This window comes from Xenopus laevis, chromosome 4S (genome assembly GCF_017654675.1).
Source record: "Xenopus laevis strain J_2021 chromosome 4S, Xenopus_laevis_v10.1, whole genome shotgun sequence".
NCBI lineage: Eukaryota > Metazoa > Chordata > Amphibia > Anura > Pipidae > Xenopus > Xenopus laevis.
Window position 1 is genome coordinate 72,102,444 of NC_054378.1, and position 25,168 is coordinate 72,127,611.

At 36.8% G+C, this 25,168-nt stretch overlaps 1 protein-coding gene across 2 annotated transcripts in view; it reads left to right on the plus strand.

Moving 5' to 3' along the window:
• slc6a9.S (solute carrier family 6 member 9 S homeolog) overlaps positions 1-20,800 on the plus strand; it is a 62,526-nt gene extending 41,726 nt beyond the window's left edge. For both annotated transcript variants that reach the window (XM_018260855.2, XM_041561448.1), the window contains 12 exons: positions 7,839-7,995; positions 8,428-8,559; positions 9,135-9,408; positions 12,792-12,924; positions 13,263-13,397; positions 13,835-13,938; positions 15,165-15,402; positions 15,579-15,713; positions 16,551-16,650; positions 16,999-17,099; positions 18,123-18,293; positions 19,492-20,800. In XM_018260855.2, the coding sequence (XP_018116344.1) occupies positions 7,839-7,995; positions 8,428-8,559; positions 9,135-9,408; positions 12,792-12,924; positions 13,263-13,397; positions 13,835-13,938; positions 15,165-15,402; positions 15,579-15,713; positions 16,551-16,650; positions 16,999-17,099; positions 18,123-18,293; positions 19,492-19,698 (1,887 nt within the window). In that variant the 3' untranslated portion in view covers positions 19,699-20,800. The remainder of the gene's footprint in view (positions 1-7,838; positions 7,996-8,427; positions 8,560-9,134; positions 9,409-12,791; positions 12,925-13,262; positions 13,398-13,834; positions 13,939-15,164; positions 15,403-15,578; positions 15,714-16,550; positions 16,651-16,998; positions 17,100-18,122; positions 18,294-19,491) is intronic.
• Positions 20,801-25,168: the final 4,368 nt, after the last annotated feature.

Sequence of the window (25,168 nt, forward strand, 5' to 3'; positions counted from 1 at the left end):
ACTTAATTGGCCAAAGTGCATCAAGGTTAATGTCACACTGGGTGAACTGTCAATGCAGCACCCGAAATGGGGCACAGGGAACAGTGATACCTCTTTTGAACTAAGGCACAGAAGCAAGTAAAGAAATGCACTTGTAATCATTTTGAGATTACTTTCTCAGTACCTGTACTAGGAATTTAAAGTTTTGCTGTCAAATATTGAGGTACAAATCCTTTATTTGGTGGCCCTCCCACTTCCTACCTTCAAAGCAACAGATCTTTGAAGAAAAGAACATAAGAAATAATTTAATTGATTGAATTCCCTTGCCATTAGAAAGCCTTTTAGAAGTTTCATTACCAGATGAGAAGGTTGTATTAATTGTAAAAACAAAACATAAAAGTTGCATACAGATGCAGACTGATACGGAAGATAGGCAGTGTCGTGCTTGTTAGAGCTTTAAACTAAATGCTCACTCCTAAAATAACGATTGGAAATGTACATGTATTACCAGCTTTCTATTAAACATACAGATAACATTATAGTAATACATCAAGGATAGTATCCCACTATGTACATTTCAGATAAATTACTGATGGTTTTACCATTTGTTTCTTGTAGACAAGCCAAACCACATTACTACTCAACATGCCAGCAGGTAAAAGAGTTGGATAGCACATTTGATTTAGTGTATACACTGTTATGCACTGGTATTTAGAAACTTTCACTCACTGTGTGATGTAATGATCCTGTATAAATGAGATTCCTATGAAGTTCATCACTGGTTAATGAACAGTAGATACTTCTCCATATTATCCCCTGTGTTAGTGGGGCCAGCCGCTTGCTTTCCAGTTGCGTTATCCTGATTTTTTGACAGATGCTATGAAGCCAGCTGCACAGCGATACCTGGATCTGTACTACAGCAAGGGGTATAGTACATCAATGGAAATCATTATATTATTACTGACATGATATTCATTAGCTTGGTGCATTTTGTTGTTCTGCTAATTTACATCCTAGGATATCTGATGTTTGTGTTAAAAAAAAAAAAGTAGTTATTGTTTACATTGATCTTGCACAGTTTCCTTTAAGGAACAGTAACACCAAGAAAAGGAATTTTTAGTAGTTAAAACGTAATGTACTGTTGCCCTGTACTTGTAAAAATTACGTGTTTGCTTTAGAAAGACTACTTTAGTTTATGTGATTAGGCTGCTGTGTAGCCATGGGGGCAGCCATTTGTAGCTGAAAAAAGCTGAAAAAAGGAGAAAAGGTACAGGTAAAAGAATACAGTGGTATTGTACAGAGTGCATCTGTTATCTGCTATGTAACCTGAACCTTGAATGACTGCCCCCATGGCTACACAGCAGCTTGTTTATATTCAGTAAACTATAGTTGTCTTTCTGAAGCAAACACGCCAGTTTTACTAGTACAGGGAAACAGTACATTATATTTTAAATAGTTTAATACACTTGAATATTTTGGTGTTACTGTTCCTTTAACTAAGCAATACAAACACAAAAATGTTGTAACACTGATGTAGTTCAAAACATTATGGTATGGTAGGGCTGTTTGACCCCTTATCAGGATATGTTACCATTTTTGCACGCGTTTTGAGACAATAAAATATGTCACAAATGTTTGAGACTTCATTTTGTCTGTATTCATACCATTATAAGCTTATTCAATCAGAATATTAGACAGCTCATCAAAGGTATTCCTTTACGTTTACCAGTCAGCATTTCCTGAACTTGATCGCTTTTTAAGCAAGCCCCATAGATCTGCTATAAATAAAAAGGTGTCCGAGGAGTTAATGGGGACTGATTTTCCAAGTGGATTTAGCAGATTGCTTTGTCTGTCGGATATGCAGAGGAATGCACAGGAATAACTAGCTGTCACATCTTGGTGGCTGGCGTCAGTAATTAAATGACATGGTTAGGTGCACACAGACTCCTGATGCCAGCACCCCACAGACTTTAGCAAAATCACTGACATCTCGCCATTTGCAAAAAAAAATCATAACAGTTGTTGGCAATCAACTTTATGCACATGTGACCTCGGAAATGAGGAGGTGAAGTAGCAATGATTAATGTTGTGGCATTACCTAATGTAAGTTCTGCAAACAAGTTAACCCATCTCATACAGAGAGGTTTATCTACTTCACTTTTGAGATACTTGTTGAACCTGAAGCCTATGCACTATTACATATGTGTTTCACTAGCTCAAGCTCCTCATTGGAGTGCAAGGTTACTGGTTTTTCTACCTAGAGAAAATAACAGAATCTTGTGTAAGCATCAGCTGCTTTCTTACTCCCGTTGCTTAAGATTTAGAGGAGCCACCCTGGTCCTTCTGCTTATTATTTATTCTAAAGAATAAAGGCACAGGTAAATCCATCAAACGAATCCTGCTCATTAATATCAAGTAGCTAATGCAGGAGTGACACCTACATAAAATATAATATTTCTGTGTACAATTATAATATTTTACCATAATTAGTTTTTCTTATCATTTAACAATAAGGTTTTGATATATTTTGAGGTATGGGAATTACCGTTATGGGACCTGTTATCCAGAATGCTCGGGACCTGAGGTTTTCCAGATAATGGATCTTTTCATAATTTAGATCTTCATACCTTAAGTCTACTATAAAATCATGTAAACATTAATTGCAATTAGGATTAATTATATCATAGTTTGGATCAAGTACTGTTTTGTTACAGACAAAAATAGAAATCATTTTTAAAAGCTTGGATTATTTGATTATAATGGAGTCTATGGGAGACAGCCTTTCCAAAATTCAGAGCTTTCTGGATAACGGGTTTCCAGATAACAGATCCCATACCTGTACTAGTTATACTAACTCTCTCAGTTGAGTGATAGGCAGTATGGCTACTAGTTCACCTAATACAGTGGTACCATCTCCTCTGGCAGCTTGCATTTGTTTAATGTGTTATAACAAATGCAGTCATTGATTATTTACTCTATGGGATAGGATAGTTCATGTTCTTTAGCATTCTGTTTATGTCAGACATGGAGATAAATAACAACTAGCATCTTTCAGCTAAATGCAAGGGTCATCATTTCCTCTGTAGGAAAACACTGTAAAGCCTGAAAAATTGGAAACAATAAGACCTATTGGAAGCTGACCTATTGAAGCTGATTTCTGTGTGGCACAACCCTCTTTTTTGTATATTTACGTATGTGACAATAAGGGCAGATTTATCAAGGGGAGTTTCTAAAAACTCCCATCAACTTTTTCGGAAAAAAAACCCAGACCAATTGAAATTTATTAAAAATAAAAAATTTTAAAACAGTTGAATAGGATCGAGCTGCAAACGTGAATCGAATTCAAACCAAATTTGATTGAATTCGATTCGAGTTTTTTCACCAAAACATTTAAATGAAACATTCCACCAAATGACTCCAAATTGATTATAGGAGGTTCTCCATGGGCTAAAACACCAATTCGGCAGGTTTTAGATGGCAAATAGTCAAATTCAATGGTACATGATAAATTTCGAATTTCAAATTTTTTTTAAACTCAAATTGAATTTGGACTATTCCCTAGTCGAAATTACACTAAAATAAACTCGAAATTTGAATTTTGAAATTCAAATTTTTAATTCGACCCTTGATAAATCTTCCCCTTAATGTTTCCTGTAGCAGTATATAAATAATAATATGTTTCACAAACTTTATTTTAATGCAACTCTTTGCAGTGCATGTTAGTTCAGTTGGTTTGATTTTTTTTGGCACAGCCATTGTCCAGATGGTACAACAGAAAGCCTTGTCGTGTTTATGTAGGATGCCCATCAAAAATAGCAAGGACTGTCCGGCATGTCTTCCTGGGAGCAGTGCTGATCTCAACCATTGTATGTGGTTGAGAAGTGGAGACTTTGTTTCCCATTCACACCAGGGTTGCTTTGCTCCTCTTTAGAGTTTTCAGAAGTTTCAATTATCTTCTGCACAATAAATGCTATTTAAAAAATAAGGAAAAACCATAATGAGTTTAACCCGTTATATTATATTTGCTCCATTTGCTCTGGAATGGGTCAAGAAGCTGACAAATATCTGTGGTATGGAAAAGAAATTGACATTTATTTTTTTCATTATTCATCCTTTGTTGTCATGTTCCAAGTAATAACAAAAGCTTGTATTGACTGAGGGCTGCATGTATTTATTTTATTGATACCTTTTGTATGGGACTGTTATTCACTTATCATTATTTCTATGAAAAAGTCCTGTTAACACACACACACGTACGTCTTGCAAATGAACTCAGAAACAGATATCTGTAGAAGATAATCATAACAGCAACCCAATGTCGGCCAGTGTTGTGAAAAGGACTTACGGTAGTGCTTGGGTGAGCCAAGGTGTTGTGGAAGGGACCCTAGCATCCAGATTGCTCAAACAGCAAACTGGAGAGCTGCTCAATAATAAGCTAAATAACTCAAGAAACATGAATAATAAAAAACAAAGCAATTGCAAATTGTCTCAGAATATAACTCTCATTTCATAGCATATCTACATTATACTAAAAGTTAATTTAAAGGGGAACAACCAATTTAAGCGTAGTCACTTTGTACTGTAACTGTAATGTTAGAAGTGATTTCGCTGCAACTGATTTTACTGAGTTATCCGGGGTAAATTCAATGCTTGTTATACATTTTCTGCAAAGACTGTACTTGGATTTGCAGGGTTAATGCAATGCTCTGAATTTATTTTGGCATGTGTCATAGGTTACTGCAGTGCTCATTATCCATTTGATACTGTAACCTTATTGTTAGATAAGATCTTGACCCTTTGCACATAGTGACGGGCGAAGTAAATTTTTGTCGATTACAAATAATCAGGATGGTAGGGGGCCAAATCTGTTGTTTGTCTATCATTGCATGTGACATTAGCCTTAGCCTCCCCAAACAAAATAATCACCCTCTGCCTTTGGTGACAGTTTATAACAAGTACTAGTTTATCCTGTGTTGGTTTGCCTATTCATTATTCAGTCCTTCTTTACTTGTGATGTATGCCCTTATGTTTGTCAACTTCTTATTTTTAATTTTGTTATGCAGCCAAAGTCAGCTGCCAGTGTTAGTAATGCAATTGCTAATCAGTAATCAGTATAAAAGATTGGCAACCTTAAAGGAGAAGGAAAGCTACTGAAGCCAATAGATTAGCCACAATAGTGCAATCTTAAACACTATATTTACTCTGCAGAATGCTTTACCATACTTGAGTAAACAGCTCTTGACGTGTTCTCTGTTTGTAAAGCAGCTGCCATATTAAATTGTGTAACATCACTTCCTGCCTCAGTTTCTCCCTGCTCTGGGCTCAGCAGGGAGGGATAGAGAGGAGCAAACTGAGCATGCTCAAGCCCTAGCCATGGAGGTTTATTCTGAAAACAGGAAGTCTAATACAGAAGCCCTTGTGTATACAATAAATGTGTTTCTTTTAACAGAGGACTTACTGGTGTATTTAAATATTCCTTTCTGATAAAGCTTACTTAATTTTAGCTGTTCCTTCTCCTTTAATGCTCAAGCTTGGCAGCTACAATGTGTCTGTGCTACTGGTGCTTATGTGCTTATGTTTTATCAAGCTCCAACCTAAAACTCTGTATACATGATACAAAATGTGCTTTATTCAATGCATTTATTTTTTAAAATCCTAAGGAAGTTTCCCCATAAGGTACATCTTTTAGTGTGTACTGCTAGTAAAAATAATAATAAACCCAACCAGATTTTTTTTTACATGCTTGAGAAATAGATGTGCAAAATCGTGCAAGACTATACTTAAATGCTTTATTGTCTATTTCTCAAGTCCTATTGATATTTGTTCAGTTCAAAAGATGATTTTCATTATACTTAAAGGCATTTACTTGTTAAAAATAATCGTAAACCAATAAAATGGGAACTCAGTTTTAAATGTTTTCTAAAGGAAAATATTTAATCTGTTACACCATGCTGCAATTTCATTTCTCCAGGGCACAGAAAAGAAAGGGAAAGTGGTCTCAGCTCGTGCATTGCCTAAAAATGTGAAGAGAGAAGCAAAAGAACAGAGCTGGCTTTGTCTGGTCTGAGTCAGACCTCTTGTCGTGCTCGCTATTGCTCTAGTCTCACAGACCTAATCATTGCCTGGGCTGGCCCTGTACACAGTCTGGTCACCTTAAGGACAATGACAGGACAAAAATTGTTTTAGCAGCCCAAACACGCAGAACCCAAAGGAACAATATCACCTGACACTTGCCTAAAGATGCTGTTACAAGCACCACCTTTATCAGTTCTGTACTTTACATTGTGGGGGTAAATATAAACAGTGCAACACAAAAACCAAACAAATTACAAACAATGGAACAAACATAAGCAAACAGACATAAGGGCAGATTTAAGAAAATCCAAGAAATTTGGATTGGAAAATCCCAATTACCATTTCTCATCATATTCATTATCTCAAAAAGTTATTGCATTCTATAGAATACTGTTGGATGTACTAACCCAACTCAGGAATTATTTATAGTTCATTAATATCCATAAAAGAAATGCTGGTTATTGAAAGGCTACTGGCACCTCCAAACACCCAATTTATTTTGGCAAGGAAATGTTAGTGAAGAAAACATTCGGAAAATCTTGATGTGCTGAAGAAATGTTTTTTAATTTTTAAACTGAGATCAAGATTAGGAAAAAGTCTTGATATTTGATAATTCTCCATTTTAGATTGGCCTGTAAGAGATAACTGTTTAGCATAACAGACCTGCTTCATTAAAGCATATAGGGGTCCGTTTACTAAAGTGCGGTAAATCTGACTTTAAGTTTACGCATGTTATCGCCGAGAATATTCGCAGCGATTAAGTTTACTAAACAGCGATACCCTCAGAAGTCATTGCGATCACTTGCGGTAACTACGTTAAGGAACCAGCTTACGTTAGCGGTAACTTTAGCGAGTTGCGAATTTTCTGGTGAAAAATTACGTTTTTGCGAATATTTATGCTATAAAATAGTTATGGCGGTTATTATGGCAATTTTTACTGTGACATTATTGGCCAGAAATGCATCTTCGAACTCATAAACTTTATTGACGATAATGATGATTATACCATCCAACAACATCACCAGAGTAACACCAATCAAACATGTCTGCATCATATAAACTCTTCTGCCAATAGAATCATAGGAACAAGAAATGATACCAGTCAATCTCTTTGCTTCATAGAAATGCACAGTTTAATGTAGCCAATCCCAATGAAACCAAAAAAGTGTAGAGGCTGACGAATCCTTGGACTGTGATGCCCGCTGCCAATAATACGCCTCTGAGCTGAAACTGCTGCTGTTGCAACAGATAGAAGCAGAAGCCAAAACATCCTGTCAGCAATAGCTATAGATCTCTCTCTCCTGTCAGCAAAGAATGATGGTTAAAAAAAAAACAGTATTATGGGATATTTCCTGCCCCTTGAGAATTTACTGGTGAAAAAAATACTTTTACGCCACTACATAGGTAGTGGTAAAAGTTTGGGAATATTCTGGAGTTAATTTTGTCTCTAGCACATTTCGCTGTTTAGTAAACCATGCGTTAATGTGTACGTAGCGCTATTTTCAGCAAATGCGATAACTGGCGAACAATTATTCTTGCGCAAAAAAATTTGCAAATTTATAATTACCGCAGGTTAGTAAACTGGCGATAACATATTTGGCGAAAATTCTGTCTATATATTGTGCGAATATTTTTAACGCACTTTAGTAAACGGACCCCTTAGAATACATGTACACTTCAACAATGGGTCACTCGCTGAGTTTTGTATTATAGTTTGAGTGTCCTTGCTATAAATCCTTGCTCTGTAAACTACCATTAATCGCCTGTGTATTTTCTCTTTGCAGAATGGTGCTGTGCCCAGTGAGGCAACGAAGAAGGATGAAAATCTGAAAAGAGGAAACTGGGGAAACCAAATTGAATTTGTATTGACCAGCGTGGGATATGCTGTAGGCCTGGGCAATGTTTGGCGGTTCCCTTATCTCTGCTACAGGAATGGAGGAGGTGTGTCTAGAGTAAGCTGCAATACTGTAATAATCAGAGATAGGTACAAAATGCTATACTCTGCTACCTGGCCTCAACTTTTCCAGGTGTAGTAACCCACAGAAATCCATGAGATATTTGACTTTAGATAGCAAATTAGTGTATTTTAGCTGATTAATTTCATAGTTTTAGAGAGGTCTAAAACAGTGTCCCAATAAAATAACAATGAGGGTTATTTTTTTCGCTTATTTTCTGTTCTGGCCAGAATCAGCAATCACACCAGAGTTTGGCCAGATCAGTTGTGAGGTGCCCTACACACAAACAGATAGTCCTAACTTAACAACTTATGTAAAGCAGTCATCAATGTGTACCCAGTTTCTCCATAACTCTGTGTCTTTTGTCTGAAACAAATATTTTATATGTTTTCTAATTCTGATTTTTAATTCTCTACAGGAGCATTTATGTTCCCTTACTTTATCATGCTCATCTTCTGTGGGATTCCACTCTTCTTTATGGAACTCTCCTTTGGGCAGTTTGCCAGTCAGGGATGCCTTGGGGTGTGGAGAGTCAGTCCCATATTTAAAGGTATGATGGTGAAATACATGGGCGCTACAATGTACAGTGTATTCATGTATAGGAACATATACTGTATAATTAATTGGGTGTGAGGCAGATTTCCACATAAACTTGCAGCAGCATGCATAAAGGTACTGTATGTATAAATAGTATTCATACTCTCCACCTCTAGATTCTAGAGTTGCATTTTAAAGGAGAAGGAAAGTCTGTTTGTATTTGGGGGTGCCAAATGTTAGGCACCCCCAAGTGATTGTATTGACTTACCTGAAACCCCGGGCCGGTGCTCCTATCGGCAGAAAACTGCACCGGCCGGGGTTTTACATTACATTATCCTTATATTTTGCAATAGGGGATAGTTTATTCACTATATCATTTCTCAGGATATTTGTTTCTCTTGTGTTTTATAGCTTGATATAAAACTCAATAGTCAAAACCAATAAATTACAATTACAAATTGCTATCTATCTATATAGTTGTATCTAAAATGTGTCAACTGCCATATGTAAGAACAGACATATATATTTTTTTGTAAGTTGTGCTTTTTTTCATCCATTTGACCAATGCTTTTGTGTCATCCACTATAGGTGTAGGTTACGGGATGATGGTTGTCTCCACATATATTGGTATTTATTACAATGTGGTTATTTGTATCGCCTTCTACTACTTCTTCGCATCTATGAACCGTGTTCTTCCCTGGACCTACTGCAATAACCTATGGAACACAAATAACTGTGCAGGTGTTCTGAGTCCCAACTCTAGTGCCTCCTTTAACCTCAGCTCCCAGCAAAACCTACTCAACCTCACACTGGGATTAAACCAGACACTGAAGAGGACAAGTCCCAGTGAAGAATATTGGAGGTAACACATTCTGCAGTCCCTCAAATACCTGTATAGTCAGCACAACAGAAAAATGTATTTTAACAATGCTTTGGAAAAACGTGACTCTGGGTAAGGGGCCTAAATGTTGGCATTAGACAAATATCCCTTTCTTAGTATGTCTGTTAGTTGTTTTTTGCTAAGATATGTTTGTTTCTTGTACCAGTGTTATTAGAACATGGTCCACTATGATAGTTTTATAGGTTTTTTTTCTAGAAGAAAGCAGTTAAGAATGGGGGTTTGCACAGTATAAAAACTAATGTCTGGCAAGGGATAGCATAAACAGAAAGGTGTTCTACAGATAAGTAAATGGGTTATTAAACTGATGCAAACTCTATTTGTGGAAAATAATTATTTAATACTTGCTACCAAGATGGAAGCTGCTGTGCAGACTGAAAGATGAAGTCAGGTTTATAGTACCAAAGGAGTTAACTAGTTCAAGGTCGATTTCCAGGCAATGAGTCAACGACATGCAGAAATTAGTGTTGTCAAGAAAAGTTTTAGGATAGAACGTTTGATATGAAGCATAACAAAAGTGGTAAAGGTAAAACTTTATTGGCTAACTAATATGATAATCACAGCAAGCTTTCTGAACATTGAAGTTCCTTCGTTACCTGTTGTCATGAACAATGCAAAATCCACTAATCAGTCCATAGCAGAATTATAAAGCACCCATGAACACTCAGGAGTAGAATCTATATTCTTTGGTGTCCCTTTATGATGCCTGTGGGGGCTGCCATCTCAGATTAGAAGCAGAGCATTAAGCAACAGAGTGCTCCTGACACTAAGTTACCTGTGGGTACACTGGGAACTGTTATTCCAAAAATGAATAGGTAGGATAGGTATAGGTATGAATAGGTAGGTGCCTACTAAACCCAACAATAAAGCTTTTAAATGCACCTCCTCACAGTTTTCTATAGAAGTTAATGAAAGCTTCATTACACACGGAAAACAATTCACCAATGACAAATCTCCTCTAATGCAGGCAACTAATCTCCCCACACTGCCTTCCCGTCGGTAAGAATATGAATCGCCGGCAGGATCACTTTGAATTTTGGGTGAATCGATCCCGCTGGCGATTCATATTCTTGCCAGGTGGAAGGCAGTCCAGTGAGCTTAGGTGCCCGCATTAGAGGAAATTTGACACTGGGCGACTAATCTCTCCGTCTGCCACCCCCTTACTGTGCTGTTATTAGAATACCCTGGCACCTCTTATAGAAACCAAACAACCCAATGCAGTACATGTGAGATGGATGAGATAAAATACTGATTTTGGTATCAAACTCTGTGTATGCTGTGTAAGCAGAGAACAATTGATTATGTAATGATAATATAAAGTGTTTAATATAGGCTTTGCAGCTGTATATAATTTGACTATTGTACCTTTCACAGCTTTGTGTGGCAGTTTTACAGGGTGCGTAAAGGAAGCACATTTACAAAGGTCACATTTTTTTTAGTAAACTCACCATTTTAGCATGTTACAAGAATCAAGCAAATTTACCTTCTTACCTGCACACTTAGGGACATATTTATCAATGGTCGAAATTCAAATTCAAAAAGACCAACCGAAATTAAGTTGAAATTTTTTTTATCGAATAGGTCCGTATTCAGCCGAATTCGAATCCGCCAATTGACTCCAAATGGGTTCTAGGAGGTCCCCCATAGGCTAAAACTGCAATTTGGCAGGTTTTAGATGCCGAAATGTCGAAGTCGAATTTTTAAAGAGGCAGTACGTGATAAATTTCGATATTCTTATTTTTGAATTAGGACTATTCCCTAGTCGAAGTACACAAAAAATAGCTCCAAATTCAAATTTTATTCATTCGAAAATTCACCTCGACCTTGGATAAATCTGCCTCGTATTGTACAATGTTCAGAAAACGTTCTCTACACTGTTATTTAATACTTGCTTTGGCCAAATTACCTTGCTTTGTACATTGTGTTTATAATGTGCACATAACAACAATTGTTCTGCAAATAGCTACTAAATAATCTGAGTAATCACTGGGCAACGTGTGTTGTGGCTGGATTCTGGATGAATCCCAATAGAATATACACTTGTACCAAAATGTTTTGATTAACAGCTTGGAGAACAAAATTTGTTTAAGACGCCATTTTCATAGACTTTGAGCATTGGCACATTCATGTATTATTCGGCAAAAAGAATCTTCAGCATTTGCCCCTTTCAAGAACTCTTTGCACCACTCTGTTATCTGCTTGGGTGAAGGTACATGGCATCTGCCTCGTTTAACATTCAGCGTCCCTCTCCCGTTTTTAGTATCTTTGCATTGAAGTAGAAGCATATATGCAATCAAATGGTCAACAATTAAATATTTGGCTTTTTTCTTTACTATGACAACAATATTTTACTATTATATAATTTTATACTATTTTAATATAACACTTATACTGTAGTGTATACTTTACAATGTAAGCAAAACAATGTATGAGATGGAACCCTCAATTTCAACTGCGTCTGTATGGACATCAATTTTAAACCCTTCAATAAAAGGTACTCCTCCGGCAATTCACATGTGGAGGAAGAGGTTACAATGCCAAGTGTTTCCTGGAGAGAGCTGAACACTAGAGAGGAAAGGGGAGGCATTACGTAATGACGCTACCTAAGGAATCAGATTGCCAGTCATAGAGTCATACAGGAAATACCTTTTGAGTTCCTAATTTAAAGTCATTGTGCTGGAAAACACAAGGGCTGGTGCGTGCCTGGTACCTAATGGGCTTTGATTGTTTGGAGGACAATCTAACATGTGTAACTCATAAGGGCAAAACACAACCAAGATTTAAAAGCATATACAAGTGAGTCGTGCATCCTTTATAGTTCCTGATTAGCAAATTAGATTGAGTGAGAGATATATAATTATCACACTATTTTCATTTTATCAGTAAATGCAGATACATATTTAAACACATATAAATCATCCGGTATTCAGTTATTGCAGTTATATATCCTCTGTAACACATTTCTATCTAGTTCTGATAAGGTTTTTTTCTGAGTTAGGATGATAGCTAGCATATTAATCATAAAACTTGAAGGAATGTCTGGTCTTTGACTAAAAATTAGCCATGTGTAACAAGAAATACATTTCCTGGTACAACCCAAAGTATTGGGTCACATTTAATTTGAAAAGGACATTTGTTAAACAGCTTTTTATGTAAGGGTGACAGATCCCCTTTATAGTTTTCCCCCCCCCAAGGCAATTCCACTTTCTTAACCATAGTAAGTACTGTATTTCCAGTAAATGCACATAACATAATACATTTTCAAAATACTTTCATGATGCAGCACAGACTTACCATGAGTGGGTCAACTTACTGGGCCTCAATTTATTTTAAACTTTCTGTTGCAGGCGACATGTCTTAAAGATTTCGGAAGACATTGGTGATTTTGGTGAAGTACAATTACCACTCCTAGGATGCCTTGGTGTATCATGGCTGGTTGTATTTCTATGCTTAATTAGAGGTGTTAAGTCCTCTGGCAAGGTGGGTTCCTCATTTAAATTGTGTTTTTTTCAGTTGTATAAATAAATGTAAATTTATATAACATGTTTTATTAGCAAATAGCTTTGTAGAGTATTGGTTACTTTATACGCTATAATTCAGATATACAAATTCAAGCTTTCTTCTGTTATACTCTGCTTTACCTAATGTATCATACTTCTGTCTTACCATGGACAAAGTGCAACTCAACAATCTGCACAGGTTCTTTCCGAACCGTATATTGAGTCATGCCAAGCAGGAGGCAAAAGTTTAACGAGTACTTCTTTCCTTCCCTGACCAGTTTCATTCTGTTAATAATTTTTTCCACCTCTGGCTCCTAGGTAGTTTATTTCACGGCCACATTCCCATATGTTGTTCTCACCATCCTCTTCATTCGTGGTATCACTCTGGAAGGAGCTATTAATGGAATTCTATATTACCTCACTCCTCAATGGGACAAGATTTTACATGCCAAGGTAGGCTTCCTGCAGAACTATGAAGCTCCTCGCTACACTTTTGGTTACACCTTAATAGCCCTAGAGGTTTATCTCCTGTACATATGTAAACTGAAGTTAGATAACTTAAATTATTTGCTATCAACTATATCCAGGACATTCTAATCTTACTTCTGTAAAAACATCAACAATCATGCAAAACCTAACGATAGCTTCATAACCTCTGTGGCATGTCCTAGCTAGCAATCAGTAACACAATTTTAATTTCATGGACTTATTTTATGAAATATTGCAATAACATATATCACTAAAAATGTCCCTAAAAAGTACTTCTGCTTATTGTCACTATTGATTTTCAGTGCAGTTCTAGCAGTCTATAGGTGTATTGAAAATGTGTCAAAAATGTATTTGGTCGACTTGTTTCCATTTTTCAAAATAATGTTCTCTTGCTCCTTTAGGTTTGGGGTGATGCAGCATCCCAGATCTTCTACTCATTAGGGTGTGCATGGGGAGGCCTTATTACTATGGCTTCTTATAACAAGTTCCACAACAACTGTTACAGGTAAGAGTCAAAATGGTTAATGATCACACACTCCTATACCACTTGCCTATCTGCCAAAGATGTCTTAATTCCGTGATAATGTTATAGCGTTTATACAGCTAGAGCCAAAAATGGGTTAATGCAGACCCAGGCAATCTTTTTTTTTTTTTTTTTTTTTGCAGCCACAATTGGCAAGTTTAGTGTACAGTTAATGTTATATGTAAGCTTATTAAAGTGTTATCAGCCAAGGCCTTCTGTCTGTACAAATCAGCAAGGCTATATCGTTCTATTCTAAGGGGTTAATGATTTCTTACAAGGAACATGGTGTTTTTATGAGAAATCCTATATTACAATAGATGCATGCTGTCAACTACAAATCTCTACATTTACTTAAAAAGGATGCTGGCAGTTGTATTTCAAACACAAACAGAAAAACACAATGATATCCAGTCTCTTAATTTGCACCAGCAGTCTTTAGATATATACCCACCAGTCTTGCTTTCCATTGTTGAAAGCAAGCAAGATAGTTCCACAAACCTCCCAAATCCCAACCAGTGATTCAAGTATGTGTACATGCACTAAGAAAGAGAAATTTGGAGGCAAAATTACACTACTAGCCACCAACACAAGACATGGGTGCTGAACGTCTTCATACCGATATGGAAACACATTCCGTTCTGGTACTGTAGTGAGGTTAGGAAGTCCCTAACCCATAGGGTTGCAGTGCTATTTTGTACACCAATATGAATTGGCCTCAAAAATTAGAAAATAACAAAAATAAGGATTTTACAGGGTACTGACATTAAATGCAATCATCACATTTGCCTTTTCCCATATCCAGGTCCAACATGTGAAAAACTTTGATTTAGGCGTATTATGATAACCACTCTTGTAAGAGAACTGTAGGGTAGCGTTGCCCTCTCGTTATGATCCTTTAAGGGCAGAACTGCACCTGCTTTTGGACATCCGATACCTTCCGTTCCGACGCGTCACAAGGAAGTGCAGGTGTCACGCCGAATCTAAGGTAAGTAATAGTAATGTGCATCCGACACGACTGTCGGATGAAAATGCAACATTGGTGCATCCGACGTGACGCCTGCATCGTGACGCTGCGCCGTGTCGGAATGGAAGGTATCGAATGTCAAAACACCCATGTAGTTCTACCCTTAATGTTTTCTGCAAAGGTCATAGGTAATGCAATGATGTTCCACAGCAGCCCTCTAAATTTGTCTTTCTTTTCTTTTCAGAGACAGCATTATTATAAGCATTACCAACTGTGCGACTAGTGTCTATGCTGGCTTTGTCATCTTCTCCATTTTGGGTTTCATGGCAACTCACTTGGGAGTGGATGTGTCTGAAGTGGCTGACCATGGTCCTGGGTTAGCATTTGTTGCATACCCAGAGGCGCTGACCTTGCTCCCAATCTCACCTCTGTGGTCCATCCTGTTTTTCTTCATGCTTATTTTGCTTGGGCTGGGTACTCAGGTATTTACTATTTTAACTCTGTGAATAAAATACAATGTAATTTTTCCTCAAATGTTAAAGAAAACTAGCACCATAGTCTTATAACTGTCCTGCATCAGATTTAGACATATCTTCCTTTAAAAATTACTTTCTGTCACACAAGCCTCATGGTTTACTTATATTTCTTTTGATTGCAGTTTTGTCTGCTTGAGACACTTGTTACAGCCATTGTGGATGAAATTGGTAGTGACTGGATAATTCGCTGGAAAACCTTGGTAACACTGGGTGTAGCCATCATAGGGTTCCTTCTTGGTATCCCTCTCACTACTCGGGTAATGGCATGTTTTGCTAAAAACGTGCACATATTGTTTGTTCTATATTTTTTAAACATGCATCTAATACACCTGTTACATGTTTCTCTTGGGTGTGTAATACTTTAATGGTTGTTATGGCCAATAATATAAAGAAAGCTGGGCCACTGGGCCTCACATTATTAAGTGGTGGGATGATGTGACTTTAACTCATTACTCTTAGGGGCATATTTATTCTGCTGTGTTAAAAACCACACATCGCCACTCTTCACTGTGTAAAAACAGCATACAATTGTTACGCATTTTTTTCTTATGTGAATTCAGCAATTTAAAATAACGGCATCAAATCTGGTAAATTATGAAAATTATCAAATTTGATAAATTAACCTTTTTTTTTTACACAACTTTTTACACCATTTTTTCGGTCAATTTCGTTTTACACAACAATACAACAATGCTAAATAAAATAACTGAATTTAGAGCCCAATGGAAAGTATGAATTTTAGGATACGTGAAATTGTGTCAAAGCAGAAATCTGAATTTGCTATATATTTTCAATAAAATTTATAGGTACATGTTAAATATATACATTTACTGTACTTGATTTTTAAGCTACAATGAAATACCTAATGAAAGTGATACATAGTTCCTCTACAGCCGGTGATGTAACTATAGAGGACACTCTGGCTTTAGGGGGGCTGGATCTGCTTCCTCTGCATAGGGGTGCATGGGCGACCCATGTGAAGGGTGGTCTGTGGTTTCAATGTGAGAGGTGGGCAAAACATTTTTTTGTAGGAGCTTGTGGCCCATAACTGTTCAGCTGAAAATCATTTTCAATGGTTGTCCTTTTACCCACAGGCTGGCATATACTGGCTCCTGCTCATGGATAATTATGCTGCTAGTTTCTCCCTGGTCATCATATCATGTATTATGTGCATAGCAGTAATGTACATTTATGGTGAGTATTACTTAAGTGGTATAATTTAGAGGCTAGGTTACTTTGATGTTCTAATTATGTACTGTATAACATATACACATATATTACTATGCAAACACATATTGCAATTCAAAAAGATCTCTGCACATTTTGCCATAAGGCCAAAGCAGGGCATAAGGACCATAGCAGATAGTGGGAAAACATTGTTTCTTTATATTTAGATTACAGCCTGTGATGTCTTTGCTGTGTATGTTTTTTTTTTTTTGTTTTTTTTTATTAACATTTTTGATCAGTTATACAACCAATTATATGTTTTAATGTTATCCTGATAGTTGCAGTCAGACCATGATTTCTTCTATCCTTTCCCAGGTCACAGGAATTACTTTAAGGACATTGAGATGATGTTGGGTTTCCCTCCTCCTTTGTTCTTCCAGATCTGCTGGAGGTTCATCTCTCCAGCAATTATATTTGTAAGTCTAGATACTGTCTGTTAACTGCACAGAATAAAATTGTGGTTGGCCCTATTTCTTTGTGGTAACATTTAGAATAATGCTTTTTAGAGGCTGATATAAAGTACGGGGTAAATCTGGAACAGGTTATATGTATAGTCTTGAATTGTTGCTATCAAGTCTCCATCTAAAAGGATGGACTGAATTTTAATTGATAAAACATAGTTGGATATCAACAGCAATCGAGTATTATTGGCTGCAGACCGGAGTTATGCAAATAGGGCAAGTGAAAATATATAAGGAATATAAACTATATACTGTATTGCAAAAAAAGTATTTTACGTTTGAAAAATGTTGATATATAGTACTGGCTATAATGCAGTGAGTTTAGGTTAGTCATACATTTTATTGGCTTAGAAGATTATAAAATATGAGCTTTCAGGACTACTTAGGCCCCCACTTCAGACATGATATATGATATATTATATTTTCTGTATTTGATCTATGGCTAACACAGTACAACACTCTATAACTCTAGATTTAACAGTCTTTAGTATCAGATTTCTGATTGTGTTTATAGAAGGATGAATGGGATTTAACTGCTAAATTATAGACAATAGTCCCTGAAATGTTCTTTATTCTCTGCTTTGCAGCATATCAATAACATCACTAATACTGTACAGTATAATCTGGCATTAATAAAGCATTTGTGGATTTGAATGGCTTAACTTTATATGAAAATAGTATGATGGCAACATAGGTTGGAATAAATGGAACTAATAGAATACTTCTCCTGTGCTGTTTTTAGTAATTTGGGGGGACATTATAGAGGGGAATATACATAAATAATACATCATTCTTTCTCGGTTAAATGCATTTACTACCAGGTGTGACAATTTGTTTTTTTACATTTCAATTTCATGAGCAAAAACATACATAGGTGTATCAAACAAATATAATATTTAATTAGTGATAAAATATGGTATAATGTAATAAAGGAAAATAAATTATATAGATGTAACTTTACTTCTGTTTTAATTCTAGTTCATTCTGATCTTCACTGTAATCCAATACCGTCCAATAAAATACAACGATTACATCTATCCAGACTGGGCTCTCACTATTGGCTTTCTGATGGCCTTATCTTCAGTCATATGTATTCCACTTTATGCTATTTTTAAGATCTGGCACTCAGAGGGGGATACATTCCTTCAGGTGAGATAATGTAAATTGATACTACACAATCTAAATTCAGGCATTTACTGATTAGTAGTTGGCTAAAGTAATACCAAAATATCTGCCTGCTTATATCCATATTCACTTGCTACTTGGTAAGTATCTGTAGCAGCTTCCAATGTCAAGAGCAGGAAGAGACTTCACAGTTAAACATATAACCAACTTTCTCCATATAATTAAGACAAGTTAGCTGTTTTGCTTCATGCATATTTTACTATAATCTGCATCAGTGAAGTTTATATATTGTTCAGTTTTTCAATATGGTCATTTTTTAAGATCAGTGGATCCCCTTGGAGCATTTCCATTCTACTTAAAACAGGATTTAAAGAATAACCATTATTTATACCTTATTATAATTTGGGTTAAGGAACTCCAGCTTTTGACAAAAGTAAGTTCAACAAGCCATGTGGAAGATGGTGCCCTGGAGCTTCCCTGAGCTTCTGTGCAAGGAGTAGTGAGATTGACATTTGATGACACTTTTTGCACTAATGCACTATACAGGGAAGAAGCAGGGAGGGGTACTATGGGGGGTACTGGATGGGGCTTTTCTCATTGGGGGGTTTAGTCCTCCTCTAAAGTTAGTTTAGAGGATACTATGGTCAGCATAGGACATGCCTCCAATATTGAATCTTATGGATTTACACCCTGCAGTAGATGCTTATGAGTGTCACAAAACATATTTTACTCAGATACAATATTGGTGGGCTTCTAAGGACCATACAGTTTTTATCATTATTTGACAGTGATTTATATTCTACTCTCTAGCACTGTATAAAATTTAATGCATCTGCCATAAAAAATAATTTTATTTATATAAAGTTAAAAAATGTATATCTGCATCTCCATCTACCCTACGCGTTTCACACCCTTTCAGGGCACTTTGTCATGGGCTCATGAATGTTCTACCTGCATCAAATTTTAAAAATTGGAGAATACGGTAATTTCTCTGCTCCCATTGCAATTGTGTTGCAACACCCTGTGTCCAACGTCTATCCACAACAATCTAACTACATATACTGGTTTCAGCCCCACAATCCAACACATAACATTCAGGTAGTAAAGGTCCCAACATTTTTCTCCTTTAATATCTTCCCATTTAGTTTTGTTCCGTATAAATGTGGCCCTTTTAACTGAAAACGTTTAGTTCTTGTGTTTGATTTCTCACTTATCATTTCAGAAACTGAAGAATGCAGTAAAGCCCAGCAAGGATTGGGGTCCTGCTCTATTAGAGCACAGAACAGGCCGATATGCTCAGATGTCCAGTTCAAATTGTGAGAATAATCCAGAAGCCCAACCACTTAATCCAGAAAAGATGAAGGATGATCTCAGCCTAACAATACCTGGCAGCAATGGCCAGGCCCACACCCAGGACTCTAAAGTGTAATGAGCTCCAGCAGGCAAAAGTTCAAAGGCAAGAGCACTGGCAGTGGTATGGATGAGAATCTACCCCTTACCCACTCACTCACTTCATACTCATCCAGACCAGTCATACTGTCTGTTGTCCCTCATTTGCACCTCATCATCATCCCAGAGAATTCAACAGTATGCTACAAAAACCATAACAACCTCCTATTCCCATGGAGAAAAAAAAGCTACAACCCTTCAGCTGCTGAGCCTAGGATTCCCAGTGTGGGATCATCCTGTTCCTTTTCCCTCTGGATCATATGGACACAGTTTATTATGTGGAATTTTGGCTACACATCTGCTAAGATAGGGCAATAGGGAGAAAGGAGAGATGAAATCATCTCAAAACACAATAATTTTAACTCACTTTTCTAAGTTTAGTTTACATGGATTTTATTTTTTAGATTTTTTTTTTTTAAACCTCGTTTTGTTTTTCCATTGTTCAGTTGTAGAGGTTTGATATGGCCTCCTTTATCTTGCCGGTCATGGACTGGATGCTGAGGCGAGACAGTGTTTCAGCAGTACCTGAAGCATTAGAACCTTTCACTGTGCCAAGGAGTGAAGCAAAAATGCAAGCATCACATTTCCTGTTACTTGAGCAGTACAGCAGGATGCAAATGAGCTTCCTTTAGAAATGAAGGAGTTTGTCCACTTGCCTACTTGCTGTATACAAACACAACCACCTCCTAGGTGACTGACTTATGTAATTCTCGTGCCCTGCTGCCTGGAATAACCCTTAAACTGTGTATCTTTAGAAATATTCTTGTACCACAGAAGGAATAGCATTCCAGAATAAGCTTTGTTTAAACGTTGCTGTGTATTTTTTGCATAGGTAGATAAGTATTAGAACACCTTGTGTGGATCGGTTTCTTACTGTGCATCTCCCTACAAGCTTTTTTTTTTCAACTTTTCTGTGATAATTCCATTTTAACAGCACTGCATTTAATGTTCTCATAGAACCTTTGCTGCAAGTTCTGTATAGGTTCAATAATAATCACAAGGTTAGTTTCTCACCAGTTTATCTGCTGATGCAATGTAAAGCACCTGTGTGCTCAGAAACTTCTCTGTGGGTTACAAACTGACCTTAAAGGAATTGTTCAGTGTAAAAATAAAAACTGGTTAATTAAGCTAGGCTGTGAAAAATAAAAAATTGTTCTAATATAGTTACAAAAATGTAATGTAAAAAGGCTGGAGTGACTGGATATCTAACATAAAAGCCAGAACACTACTTCCTGCTTTGCAGTTCTCTAACTCTGAGTTAGTCAGCAACTATAAGGGGGGCCACATGGGACAAAACTGTTCAGTGAGTTTGCAATTTATGCTCAGAATGCAGCTCAGATTCAAAAGCAACAGTTATGACCCATGTGGCCCTCCCCCAAGTCACTGATTGGTTACCAGAGAGAAAACCAAGAGAGCTGAAAAGCAGGAAGTAGTGTTAGACATCCAGTCACTCTATCCTTTTACACTAAATTTCCAGCTAACTAACTATATTGCACAAGCTATCTATTTACCCAGTTTTAATTTTATACTGAATTATTCCTTTAAGGTGCCATGGCTTTGCACTTTTAAGCAGAACCGTATTTTATAGCTAAGACCTTAAAGCTGGCAATTTGGTCTTTTTAAAGTATATTAGGTTGCCGTCTGCTGAGCTCCTGCCATTTAGCATCTTAGCAAGAAATCTTTAAGTTTTTATCATGGACACATAGATAGGAGTCAGTTTCTAATCCACATACTAGAAGGTAATGTAAAAAAGCACCTGGTGATCTGGAAGGCCTTCACAAGTAGAAGGTAGAATTACATATGAAACACAGATGGAAAATTGTTGCAAATCTCTAGCAGGTGTATGTACAATGGTTTTGCACACAGTGTCTGTTGTAAATACACCACCCTGGTGGTCAGATTAATATAGAGCAGGTTATGGCACTTTTTTTAACTCAATTATCTAGTTTGCCCTCCTTGGCTGGAACGTTACCTGTACTACAAATTGTTCCAGAACCAAGTATAAGGTGGTTACGTCTCCCCTTTAATGCACAAATCTTATCAAAATGCACAAAGCTTACCTAAAGGAATGAGAGCATGTCTGCTCACCCACCACTGTTACTGCTTCACAATAAGCACACATCAGCAGATACAATGAATTGCAAAGCAAGCATCTTGACGTTAAATCTGGTTTGCAGTTGTTTTTCCATAGACACGGTGAATTAAAGGTGAGGTCACCATAACAAGGCTGCTTTAAATTTTTACTGCTTCCTTTTTTTTTTTTTTTTTTTTTTTTTTGATTTAGTGGCACATTAACACCCAGATTTAACTTATCTGCTGAGCTTATTATAGCTGTGGTCCTGTCTGCTGTATTACATGCTTCTACATTTACTATAACAGATAATAAAAATTTACAGTATTTATTCATTATTCACAAGTGCAGCAAACTCTAGAATCACCCAGAGGTTAAAATATTCCCAATTATCACTAAACAGAATTTAGAGTGTGAGACAGTAGGTTATTTTGGGGACAGGACAGAATACTTTTGTAGATTTACATTGGCCACAGGTAGTATGTTTTCCACTTCATTTAATAGCATTCTAGTACATAAAAACTGTTATAGGTTACTTATACCAGTAGTCTGACCTACAAGGGCACAGGGAGATAAGTTATGGCAAACACTTAGTAGTAGTAGTAGTGTAATTCTCTATCACTGACATGGTTATTGCACTCTGAAGGGAGATGGACCTGATGTTTTCTATGCTACCATTTAGAATCTCAGTGGGAATAGTCTAAAAGATGCTCTCCAGCCTTTACCTTCCAACTGCTGAAATACTATATACGGTATCTCATAATGCTCAGTGGACTTTTTATTCTACAGAATTGTAATTAAGTCACATGGTCTTGAAGGCTAATATCTCCCAGATAATTAGCCAGTTACTGGATTAACTGGAGTGACACTAGAAACAACGAGTTAGTGCAAAGTCTAGTAGCCAAAATGCTACATGGCAGCCACTAGGTTTGTGTGTATGTGATAAGGACATTTGATTGTAAGCTCCACTGGGGCAGGGACTGATGTGAATAATCTATAATCTATAAGAAGTGCTGTGGAATATGTCATGAAATATATATTCAGGAATTGTAATTATCCCCTTAAGTTTACCTTGCTTCATCCAAGGACTGTTATGTGTTCCTAGGAATCCAGCACCACGTTTTGGGAACCACTAATCTAAAGGCTAATGGCCATATGTAATAGAGGGGTGTTATTTGTACAGAAAAAGTAATATTCACGTTGATTTTCTTTTGGGATCCTAAATATGTAATTACATGATCATTGTGTCCTGATATATATAATGTTACATCTCTGTGGACACAGAGGCTGTGATTTTAAGATTTAAGAATTCAGGTAATCAAATTGGAGAGATTTTGTTTTGGGGAAAGTAATTCAAAAACCCAGAAGAAAAACCTGTGTTCTAAATAGTATTACTATTATTCATAGATAAGGAGGAGGAGGAGTTACAATGTTGTTATATAGAGCCAATGTAAATTAAAAAATATACTGCATTACTGTTCCCAGGTATGGACTGGAATATAATGTATTTTAGTTGCCCTTTGATTGATTGACTCTAGGACATATATACCGGTATCTCAATGATGACTTAACTGACATCATTTTGTATCCTGGCTTTAAGTGAATATATAAGTGAAGCGCGCAATAGGCCAGTGGAGGATTTTTGTATTTCAGCTGCATCTCTCCCTCCAGGGAAGGAATCATTTTGTTTTTCACTTAATACAAGAGACAAATGGATGCTTTATTCAATGGTTCTATTTGAAAAAATGTGTGCTTTTGATTAAAGGGAGAGAAGGTTTATACATTGGTTGTTTTGCTGGTTCAGTTGTATAAAGATGAAGTAATAATGGATTTCTTTATTGTAATTGACTTGGAGGTGGTGCAATGTTGTCATTCAGTGCAAGTGTTTTGAGTTAGAAGGTCCCAGGATGTGAATTGCAATACATACTATGTATAGCAGGCACTCATAATATCCCCAACACTTCCATGGACAGTTACTATTGGAGAGCAGTGCATACTCTTGCTGAATTTAACATGGGGCTAGACATATCATCAGTTTCCCAGCTGGCCCCAGTCATGTGACTTGTGCTCTGATAAACTTCAATCACTCTTTACTGCTGCACTGCAAGTAGGAGTGATATCACCCTCTCCCTTTTCCCCCAGCAGCCTAACAACAGAACAGTGGGAAGGCAAATAGATAGCAGCTCCATTACACAAGATAACAGCTCTCTGGTAGATCTAAGAACAGCACTCAATAGTATGATTCAGGTCCCACTGCGGCACATTCAGTTACATTGAGTAGGAGAAACAACAGCCTGCCAGAAAGCCGTTCCATCCTAAAGTGCTGGCTCTTTCTGAGAGCACATGACCAGGAAAAATGACCTGAGATGGCGCCTACACACCAATATTACAACTAAAAAAAATACACTTGTTCAAGAATTACATTTTATATTGTCAAATAAATTATTTGCAGTGTAAACAGTGTAATTTAGAAACAAAAGCTACATCATAAAAATCATGACAGAATCTGCATTGCCAGCATTAGGATTCAGACAGGTACAGAGGGTAATAGCTTGTATAGCTGCATGCATGGAGGTGTGTAATGTTATACAGGTATGAGATATGTTATCCAGAAACCCGTTATCCAAAAAGCTCTGAATTACAGAAAGACACTATCCCATAGACTCCATTATAATGAAATAATCCAAATTTTTAAAAATGATATACTTTTTCTCTGTAATAATAAAACAATACCTTGTACTTGATCCCAACTAATATATAATGAATCCTTATTGGAAGCAAAACCAGCCTATTGTTTTCATGATTTTCTAGTAGATTTAAGGTATGGAGATTATGGAAGGATCCATTATCTGGAAAACCCCAGGTCCCAAAGGTACTGGATAACAGGTCCCTTACCTGTATTGGTTTATGACAGCATCACTGGCCGGAGAGGCAAGTGACAGGGTTTTTATACTACAAGATAAAGTTTAGTTGAGTTGTAGAAAATGAAACAGCAGAATTTGTAAAATATGTCAGACAAGATCTGTCAATGGCAGTTATATGATGTCAGTATCCCTTTTTTGTGCCTGGACTGCCTTCATAGTTCAGCAGGTGATTCCCACTATAGTATGTGCTTATTTATAATATACATAACGCCAGCCCAGGAGTACTTGCAGCCTGTCCAGTGTTTATGCTGATTTATGTATACAGCTAAACTGATTGTACCAGCAGCATCAGTGTCTCTAGAACAACACTGTTAATGAAATATCTACAGGTGCTCAGTGTGTTATATTTCATGTTTAATACTGACAACCCTTGCCAACCCTTTTGGCTTGTAAAGAACAATTCACAGATTTAATGATAGGTACTAAATTTGCTTCAGTAGTTTGTACTTGTACCT